The sequence below is a fragment of the Balaenoptera physalus genome, assembly GCF_965194825.1.
Source record: "Balaenoptera physalus genome assembly, chromosome: 8".
Classification (NCBI taxonomy): Eukaryota; Metazoa; Chordata; class Mammalia; order Artiodactyla; family Balaenopteridae; genus Balaenoptera; species Balaenoptera physalus.
In genome coordinates, this window is record NC_138887.1 from 65,645,564 (window position 1) to 65,661,318 (window position 15,755).

The 15,755-nt window shown below is 35.1% G+C and overlaps 1 protein-coding gene across 2 annotated transcripts in view; it reads right to left on the bottom strand.

The window, feature by feature from the left end:
• Positions 1-10,014: 10,014 nt before the first annotated feature.
• CASD1 (CAS1 domain containing 1) overlaps positions 10,015-15,755 on the bottom strand; it is a 69,107-nt gene continuing 63,366 nt past the window's right edge. For both annotated transcript variants that reach the window (XM_082471817.1, XM_082471818.1), the window contains one exon: positions 10,015-12,235. In XM_082471817.1, the coding sequence (XP_082327943.1) occupies positions 11,969-12,235 (267 nt within the window). In that variant the 3' untranslated portion in view covers positions 10,015-11,968. The remainder of the gene's footprint in view (positions 12,236-15,755) is intronic.

A 15,755-nucleotide genomic window follows, 5' to 3' on the forward strand; every position in this document is an offset into this window, starting at 1 on the left:
TTAGGCTGCTTCCATGACCTGGCTATTGTAAATAGTGCTGCAATGAACATTGGGGTGCATGTGTCTTTTTGAATTATCGTTTTCTCTGGGTATACGCCCAGTAGTGAGATTGCTGGATCATATGGTAAGTCTATATTTAGTTTTTTAAGGAACCTCCATACTGTTCTCCACAGTGGCTGTATCAATTTACATTCCCACCAACAGTGCAAGAGGGTTCCCTTTTCTCCACACCCTCTCCAGCATTTGTTGTCTGTAGATTTTCTGATCATGCCCATTCTAATGGGTGTGAGGTGATACCTCATTGTAGTTTTGATTTGCATTTCTCTAATGATTAGTGATGTTGAGCATCTTTTCATGTGCTTCTTGGCCATCTGTATGTCTTCTTTGGAAAAATGTCTATTTAGGTCTTCTGCCCATTTTTGGATTGGGGTGTTTGTTTCTTTAATATTGAGCTGAATGAGCTGTTTATATATTTTAGAGATTAATCCTTTGTCCGTTGATTCATTTGCAAATATTTTCTCCCATTCTGAGGGTTGTCTTTTCGTCTTGTTTATGGTTTCCTTTGCTGTGCAAAGCTTTGAAGTTTCATTAGGTCCCATTTGTTTATTTTTGTTTTTATTTCCATTACTCTAGGAGGTGGATCAAAAAAGATCTTGCTGTGATTTATGTCAAAGAGTGTCCTTCCTATGTTTTCCTCTAATTTATAGTGTCTGGTCTTGCATTTAGGACTCGAATCCATTTTGAGTTTATTTTTGTGTATGGTGTTAGGGAGTGTTCTGATTTCATTCTTTTACATGTAGCTGTCCAGTTTTCCCAGCACCACTTATTGAAGAGACTGTCTTTTCTGCATTGTATACCTTTGCCTCATTTGTCATAGATTAGTTGACATTTTTTGATTGGGTTTTCTTGTTTAGTTGTATGAGCTGCTTGTGTATTTTGGAAATATATCATTTGCAAATATTTTCTCCCAGTCCACAGGTTGTCTTTTAGTTTTGTTTGTAGTTTCCTTTGCTGTGCAAAAGCTTATAAGCTTGATTAGGTCCCATTTGTTTATTCTTACTTTTATTTTTATTGTCTTTGGAGACTGACTGACCTAAGAAAACATTGGTATGATTTATGTCATAATGTTTTGCCTATGTTCTCTTCTAGGAGTTTTATGGTGTCATGTCTTATATTTAAGTCTTTAAGCCATTTTGAGTTTATTTTTGTATATGGTGTGAGGGTGTGTTCTAACTTCATTGATTTACATGTGGCTGTCTAGCTTTTCCAACACTTGCTGAAGAGACCCTTTTTTCTCCATTGTCTATTCTTGCCACCTTTGTTGAAGATTAGTTGATTGTAGGTGTGTTGGTTTATTTCTGGGCTCTCTATTCTGTTCCATTGATCCATATGTCTGTTTTTGTCCAGTACAATGCGGTTTTGATTACTGTAGCTTTGTGCTATTGTCTGAAGTCTGGGAGGGTTATGCCTCCTGCTTTGTTCTTTTTCCTCAGGATTGCTTTGGTAGTTCTGGGTCTTTTACGGTTCCATGTAAATTTTAGTAACCTAGTTCTGTGCAAAACGTCATGGGTAATTTGCTAGAGCTCACATTAAATCTGTAGATTGCTTTGGGTAGTATGGCCAATTTAACAATATTATTTCTTCCAATCCAAGAGCATGGGATATCTTTCCATTTCTTGGAATCATCTTCAGTTTCCTTACTGTTTTACAGTTCTCAATATATAAATCTTTCCCCTCCTTGGTCAGGTTTATTCCTAAGTATTTTATTTTTTTGACGTGATTTTAAAAGGAATTTTTTTTGTTTGTTTGTTTGTTTTACTTTCCCTTTCTGATATTTCATTGTTAGTGTAAAGAAATGCAACCGATTTCTGTATGTTAATCTTGTATCCTGCTACCTTGCTGAATTTGTTTATCAGTTCTAGTAGTTTTTGTGTGGAGTCTTTAAGGTTTTCTATATATAATATCATGTCCTCTGCATATAATGACAATTTTACCTCTTCTCTTCCAGTTTGGATATGTTTTTATTTCTTGTCTGTTTGATGTGACTAGGACTTCCAATACTGTGTTGAATAGAAGTGATGAGAGTGGGCATCCTTGTCTTGTTCCAGATTTTAGCAAGAAGGCTTTCAGCTTTCCACCACTGAGTATTATGTTGGCTGTGGGTTTGTTATAAATGGCCTTTATTATGTTGAGATATGTTCCCTCTATAAGGAGGGAAGAGCTTTTTTTTTTTTTTTTAACCATAAATCGATGTTGAATTTTATCAAATGCTTTTTCTGCATCTATTGAGATAATCATGTGGTTTTTTGTCTTTTCTTTTGTTGATGTGGGGTAGCACATTGATTTGTGTTGAACCATCCTTGTGGCACTGGGATGAATCCAACTTGATTGTAGTGTATGATTTTTATGTGTTGTTGGATTTGGTCTGCTAATATTTTGTTGAGAATTTTTGCATCTATATTCATCAAAGATATTGGCTTGTAATTTTCTTTTTTGGTATTGTCTGTCTGTTTTTTGTATCAGGGTGATGGTGGCTTCATAGAATGACTTTGGGAGTGTTCCCTCTTCAATCTTTAGGAAGAGTTCGAGAAGGCTCAGAATAAGTTCTTTGTATGTTTAGTAGAATTCCCCAGTGAAGCCATCTGGTCCTGGACTTTTGTTTACAGGGAGTTTTTTTTTTTTTTTTTTTAATTACAGATTGTATTTCACTTCTAGTGATTGATCTGTTCAAATTATCTATTTCTTTTTGATTCACTTTTGATGAGCTGTGTGTTTCTAGAAACTTATCCATTTCTCCTAGACTGTCCAACTTCTTGGCATATAATTGTTCAAAATTTTTCATAGTATTCTGTTATTTTTTTTTTTTTTTTTTGTATTTCTGTGGTATCGGTTATTTCTCCTCTTTCATTTCTTACTTTGTATATTTGGGTCCTCTTTCTTCTTGGTGAGTCTGGCCAGAGGTTTGTTGATTTTTGTTTACCCTTTCAAGGAACTAGCTCTTGATTTTATGGATTTTTTTTTTTCTATTTTTAAATCTCTATTTTATTTCCTCTCTGATCTTTATTTCCTTCCTTTTGTTTACTTTAGAAAAAGAGTGGCAAAACCTAATTCCTTTAGGTGGTAGGTTAGGTTGTTTATTTGAGATTTTTCTTGTTTTTTGAAGAATGCCTGCATTGCTATTAACTTCCCTCTTAGGACTGCTTTTGCTACATCCCATAGATTTTGTATTGTTGTGTTTTCATTGTAATTTGTCTAAAGGTATTTTTAAATTTCCTCTTTGATTTCATCATTGAGCCATTGGTTTTTTTAGTAGCATGTTGTTTGGTTTCCATGTAATTATTTTTTTCCTCATTTCTCCTTCTGTGGTTGATTTCTAGTTTCATGCCATTGTGTTCAGAAAAGATGCTTGAAATAATTTCTATCCTTAAATTTGTTGAGGCTTGTTTTGTGTCCTAGTATGTGGTCAATCCTAGAGAATGTTTCATATGCATTTGAAAAGAATGTGTATATATCCAAAAAAAATCTGAAATGTCTTAATTGATATTTTTAAGTCTAACTATTCTATTGTGTAACTTAATATCTTTGTTGCCTTATGGGTTTTCTGTCTGGAAGATCTGTCCATTGATGTGAGTAGGGTGTTAAAGTCTCCTATATTATTGTATTCCTGTCAACTTCTCCCTTTATGTTTGTTAATCTTGCTGAGTAGAGTATTAATAAATATTATCACTTAGAATAGAAAGTGAGAATTTCTCAGACAAGCAAGAACTAAAAGAATACAGCAATACTAAACATATCCTAAAGGAAATATTGAAAGGTCTTCTCTAAATAGAAAAGAAGCAAGAACCTATAGGAAAGAGAAAATAACAATTGGAAAGTAAATCACTTAAATAAGCCAGTATACAGATTTAAAAAGAAAATCAAAAAAGTTTTTTTGGAAGCAATGATAACTACAATGAAGAGCAAAAGGAAAACATGAAAATGTAAAAGAGGACAGCAAAATCATAAAATGTGGGGGAGGAGAGTAAGAAAATGTACTTTTGTTTTTTAGAATGTGTTTGAGCCTATAGGACTACCAGTCTAAAGCAAATAGATATAGTAATGGGTTAACATACTTGAAAAGCAGGGTTACCACAAATCAAAAACATACAATAGATTCACAAAAACCGAAAAGAAAACACAAGCGTAATACAAAATAAAACTATCATCAAACCACAAAAGGGAAAACAAAGAAAGGAACAAAGAAGAAATACAAAATCAACTGGAAAACAAGATATATATTTATTGCCATTTTAAATCTATCAATAATTACTTTAATTGTCAATGGACTAAATGTTCCAATCAAGAATGGCAGATTTGATTAAAAAAAATAAAACAGGAGCCTACAATATGCTGCTTACAAGAGACCCACTTTAGGGCAAAGGACACATAGATTGAAAGTGAGGGGGTAGAAAAAGATACTTTCTAACAAATGACAAGAAAGCAGGGGTAGCAACACTCATATCAGACAAAATAGACTTTAAAACAAAGGCCATAAAGAAAGATAAAGAAGGACACTATATAGTGATAAAAGGATCAATACAAGAAGAAGATATTACATTCATTAACATATGCACCCAACATAGGAGCACCTAAATACGTAAAACAAATATTAACAGAAATGCCACTCTTCTGGTAGTGGCATTGGATTCCTGGGAGGCGAGTAACCTGAAGAGAGGTAAGCCACCACTGGGGAAGGAACAATGCGCTTACTGTAAGGAGGAAGGACGTTGGATTGCCATAGGCTAAAACATAAGAACAATAAAAGACGGGAGCCTCTCGTATGGTAGAAAGAGAGGGACCCTCTGATCAATGAAGAGGCCCAGGGGCTCCCTTGGACTTGAGGCACCTAATTCCAATTTCCCGATAGGAGTCCTGGGGAATGAGCTGATTGACTTTCTGATAGATACGGGTGCAACATACTCTGTGGTAGACATAAGAGTGGCACAGAAAACATCTCAAATCCGTCCTGGTCACGGGAGTATCTGGAGGAGTATGAAAGCATTCATTCTTACAACCTCTAGAATGCCAACTAAGGGACCTCACCCCGAAACAAAAATTCTTATATATGTCTGTATCCAGACCGTATTCTATTTTAAAAATTTAGCATAAAGCCATTCCCAGGGAATGAAATGAGTGGACTTAAGTTCCATGCCCTTGCAAAACATCATTAATTTCAGTCTCATTTTGTAAGTCCACGGATCATCACAATAGCACTTTCTGTTATCATACTAATTAACTTTATTAATATTAGCCTATATCAAACTTTAAGATCTCCTCAATCAAATCAATAAATCATTTTCTTATAATGAACATGACATAGGTATGTTTCTGAGTCCGTTACATTAGAATTCTCAGTGTAAGCAAAATATAATTAACTAGGTGGTTTGCTGATATCTGGGCTCTCAACTGCAATAGAAAATGTCACAAATTACACTTTTCATAAACTTCCTCTATAAGTTCTCAGCCATATCTTGATATACCAAGGGAGATAAGTTTTCCTAGTTAGCCTTCTATTTTCAAAAGCTTATTTTTTTGGCATGTAATTTCTGCTATATTCAATGGATATGCTTTTAAAACTTACCATCTGTTAAATGTTCTGGTGCAATTTTTTCACTTAATATATATCTGAATTTCACAGCATTATTCTTTAAAAAATTTTCATTAAAGTCCTGTTGAAATTACAGGTTTTCATTTAATTAATTAATCTGATTTTACTTATACTGGCACTCATATATACATTTCTAGGTACTGGCAATAGTTTTTAATATAGTTTATTTCATAACGGTTTAAGTAGTATTTTTAAGTAGTATTTTATGACATAGTCACATTTTGTCTGAACACAGGAGAATATTTTTGACTTCCACAAAAAGCACAATCTTTTTTAAAAATACATGGCTTCCTTAGTTTATCTTTTCATTTTCCACTTTTGATAGAGATAGGATTCCAAAGAAATAATTCTCTCTACTATAACAAATATAATAGTATAAGTACAATGACAAATTGCAGTTGACATTTCCCCCCAGCATAAAGCAAAAAAATGAAGAATGGTAGGACTCACAGCGAGTAAAAGCTTATGTTCTACCTGGTATGGCAAGCACTCAGGTCTACAAGTAGTTTGCATCCAGAACAGAAAAACTCTTACCCTGCTGCAGAGTCACAGGTTATGTGCCATGTGACTATTTAAACTCACTCTTTATCTGGCCGCATAAGTGGGTTAAATTTTTTATAACATTATTCAAATCAACATCCTAAAAGCCAAATAAAATATATCTTTAGCCTCCTGTCCAAATCACTAAGAAGGCAGTTGGGAAAATAATTTTCCTTTTCATCATTTGCAGGGCTGCCCACCTGCCTTGTATGGGGTTAGTACTTGACACAGTTTCTGTAGCATTTATTAATTAGTTCATTCAGCAAATAATTGAGAGGTATTGTTCTAGGAGCTGCGGATACCATAGAGAGTAAAACAGAAAAATCCCTGTCCTCAGAAAGACTACATTCCAATTGGGGGAGATGGAAGAATAAAAAAATAGGAAAGTAAAAAGTGTAAGTATGTTGGAACTACAGAGAAAAATGAAGCTGACTAGTACCATAATCCAGGAAAGAGCTGGTAGACTTCTGGAACAAGGTGATCACATAGGGGATGATGAAAAGTGGTTGAATTATTGAATTATGGATATAGTTTGAAGATAAAGCTGACAAGTTTTACTAAAATATAAGACAAAAAGTATGAGTTAAAAATTTTTTATTTGAGCACCTGAAGAGTGTAGTTGCCATTTACTGAGAAAAAGACTGTGGGTGTTTTTGTTTGCGGCCAGTAGTGGGGAAGCTTAGTTTTGTTTTAGACTTGTTAAGTTTGAGATGTCTTTTAGATATTCAAATGGAGATGTTAAAGTACGCAGGTAGGTATCTGGATTTGAATTTTCGGGAAGAAGTTCAGACTAAAGACAAAAATTTGGTAGACATCAAAATGTAGATTATGTTTAAAGCCACGTGACTATTCATACTCACTCCTTAAGTAATATCACCTAAAGTTCTGAGAACTGACCTCTGGGAAATTGCAGTTTAGAGACTGAGGGTGTGAAGAGGATCCAGTATCCAGGACTGTGAAGGAATGGCTACTGAGGTAGGGAGAAAACAGGAAATGGTGACGTCTTGGAAGCATAGTGAAGGAGATGGTTGAAAAGGGAGGCATTAAATCAACTGTGTCAAATACTGCCCATAGGTCAAGTAGGGTGAAAACTCAGAACTAATCAATGGATTTAGCAATATGGAAGCTCTTGCTGATCTTGACAAGAGCAGTTCAGGTCTGGAGGAGAAGATAAACGAAGCAGTAGCTTTGGGAATGCTAGAGATAGAGGAATTTTGTTTCTAAGATGGGAGAAAATAAAGCCAGAATCTGTTAGCTGATGGTCAAGCCTCTCTATACCTACTTTGTGTATAGCACGTTACTATATCCATCTTGACTCTGGAGTTACAGTCTTACTGAAGGAATGGAAAAAATGACAACATAATGGCACCAGGTAACTAATGCTAGAATAGTTTAAAAGAAGATAAAGTATTGGTGTCACAGAAAAGGTGGAGTTTACATTCTATGTTAAAGAAGTTGGATCTAGGTAGATGAAGAGTGGGAACAAAGGAATAGTATATTTGGGGGACAGTAAGATTGGTCTGGCTGGAATTCATATTAAAAAGACATAAACATGGAGAACTTTTACCATCTGCTAAATTCTAGTTTATTATTTTGGAAGTGGAGATTAAAAGAATTAAATAATCCATCTGTGGTAGCTATAGAATTAAAAAAATTTTAATTTTTATGATCCTTTTAAGTGATTTTCATTATTAAAAAATTCTCTCAAATGTCTTCTATATAATAGGACCACTAGGTATTAGTGAAGTAAATGCTAATACAATCAGCTGAATTTAAAAATATCATAATAGTTACTTTTAAGGATGAAGATTTTGCCTGCACATGACAAACACTTCTAGGTAAGCATAAATTTCCTTTTAAAATGTTGATCTACCCCCTTTTTATGCTTTGGAATGGTATTTTAAAAAGTATTTTGTAAATAATTGTGTACAGTATCATGTCAACTGCAAACAGTGACAGTTTTACTTCTTTTTTAATTTGGATCCCTTTTGTTTCTTCTTCTCTGATTGCTGTGGCTAGAACTTCCAGAACTATGTTGAATAAAAGTGACAAGAGTGAACATCCTTTTTTGTTCTTGATCTTAGAGGGAATGCTTTCAGCTTTTCACCACTGAGTATGATGTTAGCTGTGGGTTTGTCATATATGGCCTTTATTATGTTGAGGTAGGTTCCCTTCATGCCCACTTTCTGGAGAGTTTTTATCATGAATGGGTGTTGAATTTTCTCAAAAGCTTTTTCTGCATCTATTGACATGATCATATGGCTTTTATTCTTCAATTTGTTAATGTGGTGTATCACATTGATTTGCATATACTGAAGAATCCTTGCATGCCTGGGGTAAATCCCACTTGGTCCTGGTTTATGATCCCTTTACTATGTTCTTGGATTCGGTTTGCTAGTATTTTGTTGAGGATTTTTGTTTCTATGTTCATCAGTGATACTGGCCTGTAATTTTTTTTTTTTTGTGGTGTGTTTGTCTGGTTTTGGCATCAGGGTTATGGTGGCCTCGTAGAATGAGCTTGGGAGTGTTCCTTCCCCTGTAATTTCCGGGAAGTTTCAGAAGGATAGGTGTTAACTCTTCTCTAAATGTTTGCTAGAATTCGCCTGTGAAGCCATCTGGTCCTGGACTTTTGTTTGTTGGAAGTTTTTTAATCACAGAAATTTAAGTCTATTTCTTAATCTATTAGATGTATTATAGCTCATAATATATTCAACTCTACTTTTGGAAAATAGTCTCATTTATACTACCTTATGGATCTTTTATGGAAATTTTATAATTCTAATTCATATAATACAAGATGCTAGGAGGGATTTCATTAAAAGACCAATACGGATTTAAACGTGCTTTTCAAGCATGAGTATCTTAATATTTAGGATTTTTGAAGTTGTCAAGATCAATTCTGCAGGAAACTACCCAAGTTGTTGTTGATGTTTTAATCAAGGGAAGCTGTTAGGTTGAGCCCTATGAAACTGCCATTTCTGTAGGTCAAATTGATAGCATATTAGCGATTTAATACAGTTCAACATAAAAATTCCAACTTGGCTCTCAAGTTTACTAGATTGTCCCTCCCCCTCTTATCAATCTAAAGGGGGAGAGGCATTCTCGTAGAAATTGCATGTTCTTTGACAAACTGTTTTTATTGAGTCTGTTTTATGAAGGTTCTGCCCTAGGTCCTATGGTTTGTTTAGGCTTAATAGTTGATGTACATATTTTTACAAGCTAGTAAAAAATATACATAATCAAACACAGACATGCTTATCATTAAAGTTAACTTTACCAAGCTTAAAAGCTTCCTATGCTTACTAACATTTGAAATAATATTCACCCATCTTTAAAATTTTAACTGGTCAACTTATCTTACAATGGAATGGTGGTAGGATATAAATGTTATCTTATACCAGCACCTAAAGCAAATAATAGGATCCAGTTCATAGGTACAGAAAATGGTTTTAGGTGAAGGCTCTGAATTTTTAATGCTATGTTGGCTATCCATAAAAATGGGATGGTTTGACAAGGGAAACGGGGAAGGACTGGGGTAGACTGAGTCAAGCAAGTACCTTTTGGGGCCAGATGACAGATTTTTCAACATGATTTATATTATAGAAAATTTGAGTTTTAGAGAACCTGTGGTTTTATCTAAATTTTAGCATATCTAAATATTCTGTTAAACATCTTTTTTCTGAAGTATGGTATGACTGAGTAATGCAAATAATCACTATGTGAGTCAATGCAGAAAAAATATTAAAACATACCATAGATGCTATCATTGTGGTAACTTATACCACAATAACCTCTTATCCATAAAGACTTATTAAGAAAATCAAATATAAATAGAACGTATTTTAATGACAAATGCATATTTTAATTTTAATTTTTATGTGCTGTTTTATTTTATACATATAAATTAAATGAGAACACGTGATAAAGAAATAGGGCTTACCAGTTCCAGGAAAAAACTTTTCACTTGGCTATCACTATTAGAAGACATAAGTACTTCTATAACACAAATAATGGTCATCTTTCTTTTTCAATTGTTTCATCAGGAGGAATCTTTCTCAGATGATAAAACTTACAAGCTAAATTAAAATGCACTCTACTCATTGGCAAGCCACACCAGCAAGAATAATGTGATCACAGTACTTGGAAGTTTTTGATTTATAACTATACTATTCTCTACTTATAAGCCTGCAGTCTAGGAGGCAGAGCAATGAATCATTACAATTGTCTATCTGGAAAATGTCAAAAGATTAAGTAAGGGCAGAAGAAGAGAGGAAAAAGAAAGACCACACATCTGTTTGCGAAATATTCCTCAATTAATGGAAGTATATCACTAGCACATAAATCCAGTGCTAAGGAAATAAATTTTAAAAATCTTTAAGTAACATTACTAATAAAACAATGTTTTAACTCATGGGCAGAAAGGCAGATTATCCTCTGAAGCACTGATAACTAAATTATTCTTTAACTCTCACAGTGACTTACCCATATACGCTAAGAGATTGAAAAAGTAAATTTAAGCTGAGGAAATGAATTAGACATTTGAACCAATCATTAATGGATCCAGCTTTAAAAAAAAACATAGTTTAATTGATACTTTACAATACAAAAATAAGCATCCACAGAATGTTTATTTACTGTTTAAATTACTCCATATTTTCATATACCATGAACAAAAAATATTTTACACCATACACAGTAACAGCGAACAAGTGCAATCTTTCAAACATTAAAATTTATAATCAAATCTGTACAACAGATAAATAAATTTATACCTCTAACAATTAGCTTGTAACAAAACCAAAAACATACACTGCCCAAGGTCACCAGTTTACTTAAAATTCTACTTATGGTTATACATCTCAAACATAACTTGAATCTTTACTACACTGCACAAGTTTAGATTGATAAATATTTTTTTAAAAATAGGAGGGAGTAATAGGAAATACCAAAATGGTTATAAAGAGCTTCCAAACATTGGAAATAATATACAAAATTAATTAGATGGGGGAAAGCGTATTCAATGGATCCACAGGGTAACTGGTATTACACTGGTATAGCTTAAAGAAAGGAAACAGGTGAATGTTTGGACTAGAAAGAAAATTTGGCCTTTTTATAAAAAGCTACAACAGTATCAATGACAAAACCCTGTCATGGAGCCTAGAACAACTTTGAGACAAAGTGTACAAAGATTTTAGGCTTATATACCTGAAAACCATAGTTAGGAAGAAAACTCATGTCAGGAAACATAACAATCAGAACATGAACACAGAAGACATACTGTTTGTCATTCCACATCATTGCACATATAAGAAAACAATACTGCAGTCTTTCTTGAGTAAGAAAGTTTTCAACGAAATAGGAAGTTCCATGATGAATATAGGTGCATACAATTTTATTACCACAAATTTAGTAAATATCAAAACACTCAGTGGTGTCACTAAGCTAATTATCTGTATTTTTTACTGGAAAGGTAATTATTTCCCTGCCTTCATATGTTAACTTAAAATCACTTATAAAAGGAAATACAGATCCAGTAGAAAAGACTTTTCACTTTCACATGCAGTCCTATACAATGCACTCTGCTTCATCAGTTTTCTTCAGTATTTCACATCGTATATGTACATTTCCAAAATATACAACCACACATGTTCAACAGATGTCACTGAGCTATCTTCTTGTCACACAAATTTTTATTTACATATACATTTGTATCTTCAGATAGATGCTGTTCTCCTCCAGGTAGACACAAAGTTAATCTGAAGAGTTTAAGGTTTTAGTATCCTAATGTCTTGATTTATCTTGAACAGATGATAAGATGAGGAGTCCACAAAAAAATGCAGCTATACATGCCAATCTTTTCAACAGAGATGAGTTATCTTTAGGAATAATAATCTGTGCAAGATCATTAGTGATCTGAGAAATTTCATGTGCCACACAAACAAATATGAAAGTGCTGACAATGACGTTGAGCATAGGGTTTCCAGGTATGAGTACCAAGATACCCCTTGTGTCTGCTGCCAGCCATATGTGATACTGGCAAATAAATAGCTGAAAGGAAAAATATGTCAAGTTAGGTATGTTCAGAGGGTCCATAAATATATTACAGATTTTCCTAATTTAAACATATGATAGCATAATTATGTCAGAAGGCTTTTCCAAAACCATTTAATTATGTTTCACTGTTGGCCTTAAAGTCTATTGCAGTCTAGTGTCCAGAACTCCTAATTGCTGAAGCACTGCTTCAAAGTCCCCAAGAAATGAACCACAGGAACCTTCTAACTTTAAAAACATTTCTTTGTCAGCTGTCTTCTATATCATGCAATGATATATGGACTTTTGTATTCAGACTCCAAATAAAGAATTACTGTGTGTGTGTGTGTGTGTGTGTGTATACACGTCTGTACTATATATGTATATCTGTGAATATACTTATGTATATGTATATATGAGTGGGAAATGGCATGTTTTTTAAGATGTCCTCGTGTTTGTTCTGCACCAGACAAATGTCTTGAATTGCATTTGAATGTTTCAATAGTGTATTTCAACTTCTATGTGAGTATACATATTAGAGGACACAATTACTACTTTTGATTGTGATTACAAATGTGGTTCTACCATCACATTGCTTCAAAATATCAAAGATTAGGAAAATGCTTAAGCTACTTCAACAAATATCAACATGATGAAGAATGCTAAATTCTATACAATCTCTCTGTTAAAGGAGACTTAAAAAATAGGACATTCAGAGACAAGATGGCAGAGCAGAAGGACCTTGCTCTCAGGAAAACATCAAAATCACAACAAACTGCTGAACAACTATCAATTAAAAAAAAGACTGGAATCTTCCAAAAAAAGATATTCTGTATCCAAAGACATAAAGAAGAAACCATGAGATAGTAGGAGGGGCGCTCTCATGATATAATCAAGTCCCATACCACCTGGTTGGGAGAACCACAAACTGGAGAATAATTATATCACAGAAGTTTTCCCACAGGAGTGACAGCTCTGAGCTCCACACCATGCCTAGGGGTTCAGCATCAGGAGGAGGAGTACCCACAGCAATTGACTTTGAAGGCCAGTGAGGCTCGACTGCAGGAGCTCCACAGGATTGGGGGAAACAGAGACTTCACTCTTGGAGGGCGCACACCAGGACCCAGGGCAAAAGCAGAGACTCCACAGGAGCCTGGGCCAGAATTACCTGCTGGTCTTGGAAGGTCTCCTGTGGCGGGGGGGGCGTGGAGGCTCTCTCTGGGGTCATAAAAGCTGGTGGCAGGCATAGCAGGGACCTACGTGAACTTTGGCTAGAGGCAGACATCTTGGGTCCTTTGACTGAGACCTGGTCGCAGCCAACTGCCTATAAGCTCCAGGGCTGGGACACCTCAAGCCAAAAACCAAAAGGGCAGGAACACAGACCCAGCCACCAGCAGCCAGGCTGCCTAAAGACTTCTTGAGCCCACAGCCACCTCTAGACATGCCCCTTGACATGGCCCTGCCCACAAGAGGGCCAAGACCTGGCTCCACCCACCAAGGGAAGGCACTGGCCCCGCCCCCCCAGGAAGCCTGCACAAGCATCTAGACTGGACTAACACACCAGAGGGGAGACACCAGAAGCAAGAAAACTATGATCCAGCAGCCTGTGCAACTGAGTCCGAAAACAGGTCAGAACTACCCTGGGACCAGCTGGTCCCTGGCCCTTGGGTGACGAGAGGGGAGTGTACTGCTGGGACATACAGGACATCCCCTATAGAGGGCCACTTCTCCAAGGTCAAGAAACATAACTAAACTACAACATATATAAAAACACAAATAGAAAATTAAAATGAGATGGCAAAGGAATATGTTCCAGATGAAGGAACAAGATAAAAATCCCAGAACAACAACTAAGTGAAGTAGCAATAACCAATCTACCCAAGAAAGAGTTCAGAGTAATAATGGTAAAGACGATCCAAGAACTTGGGAAAAGAATGATGTACAGAGTGAGAAGTTACAAGAAGTTTTTAGCAAAGAGAAAGTATAAAGAACAACCAAACAGAATCAAAGAATACAATAACTGCAATGAAAAATACACTAGAAGGAATCAATAGTAGAATAAATGAGGCAGAGGAACGAATCAGTGAGCTGGAAGACAGAGTGGTGGAAATCATTGCCATGGAACAAAATAAAGAAGAAAGAATAAAATGAGTACAGTTTAAGAAACCTCTGGGACAATGTCAAACACACCAACATTTGCATTAGAGGGGTCCCAGAAGGAGAAGAGGGAGAGAAAGGACCTGAGATAATACTTGAAGAGATAATAGCTGAAAACTTCCCAAACATGGGAAAGGAAACAGTCACCCAAGTCCAGGAAATTCACAGACCCATACAGGATTAACCCAAGGAGGAACATGCTGAGACAATAGTAATCAAATTGACAAAAATTAAAGATAATGAAAAAATATTTAAAAAAAAAAAGGAAAAAGCAACAAATAACATACAAGGGAATCTCCGCAGGAGTATCAGCTGATTTTTCAGCAGAAACTCTGTAGGCCAGAAGAGAGTGGCACAATATAAAGTGATGAAAGGGAAAAACCTACAATGAAAAATACTCTACCAAGCAAGGCCCTCATTCAGATTAGATGGAGAAATCAAAAGCTCTACAGACAAGCAAAACTAAAAGAATTCAGCACCACCAAACCAGCTTTACAACAAATGCTAAAGGAACTTCTCTAGGCAGAAAAGGCCACAACTAAAACAAGAACATTATGAAATGGGAAAGCTCAGCAGTAAAGGCAAACATACAGGAAACATAGGAAATCATCTACACATGAACATGATATCTAAACCAGTAACTGTGAGAGGAGGAAACTACAGGAAAGTAATGCAGGATATTTGAAATGCATTTGATATTAAGATATCAGAAACTTAAAACAATCATGTATAGACATGTATAGACAAGTATATCAAAACCTCATGGTAACCACAAACCAAAAAGCCATAATAGATATACACACAAATAAGAAAAAGAAATCCAAACATAACACTATAAAAATAGTCATCAAATCACAAAAGAACAAATGAGGAAAGGAAGAAAAAAGACCTACAAAAACAAATCCAAAACAACAAACATAATGGCAATAAGGACATACATACTGATAATTACCTTAAATGTAAGCAGAGTAAGTGCTCCAAACAAAGACATAGATTGGCTGAATGGATACAAACACAAGACCAGTATATATGCTGTCTACAAGAGACCCATGTCAGACCTAGAGACACACACAACTGAAAGTGAGGGGATGGAAAAAGGTATTCCATACAAATGGGAATCAAAAGAAAGATGAAGTAGCAATACTCATATCAGACAAAACAGACTTTAAAATAAAGACTGTTACAAGAGACAAAGAAGGACACTACAGAATGATCAAGGGATCAATCCAAGAAGAAGATAGAACAACTGTAAATACATATGCACCCAACACAGGAGCACCTCAATATACAAGGCAAATGTTAATAGACATAAAAGGAGAAATTGACAGTAACACAATAATAGTGGGAGACTTTAACACCTCACTTACATCAATGGACAGAT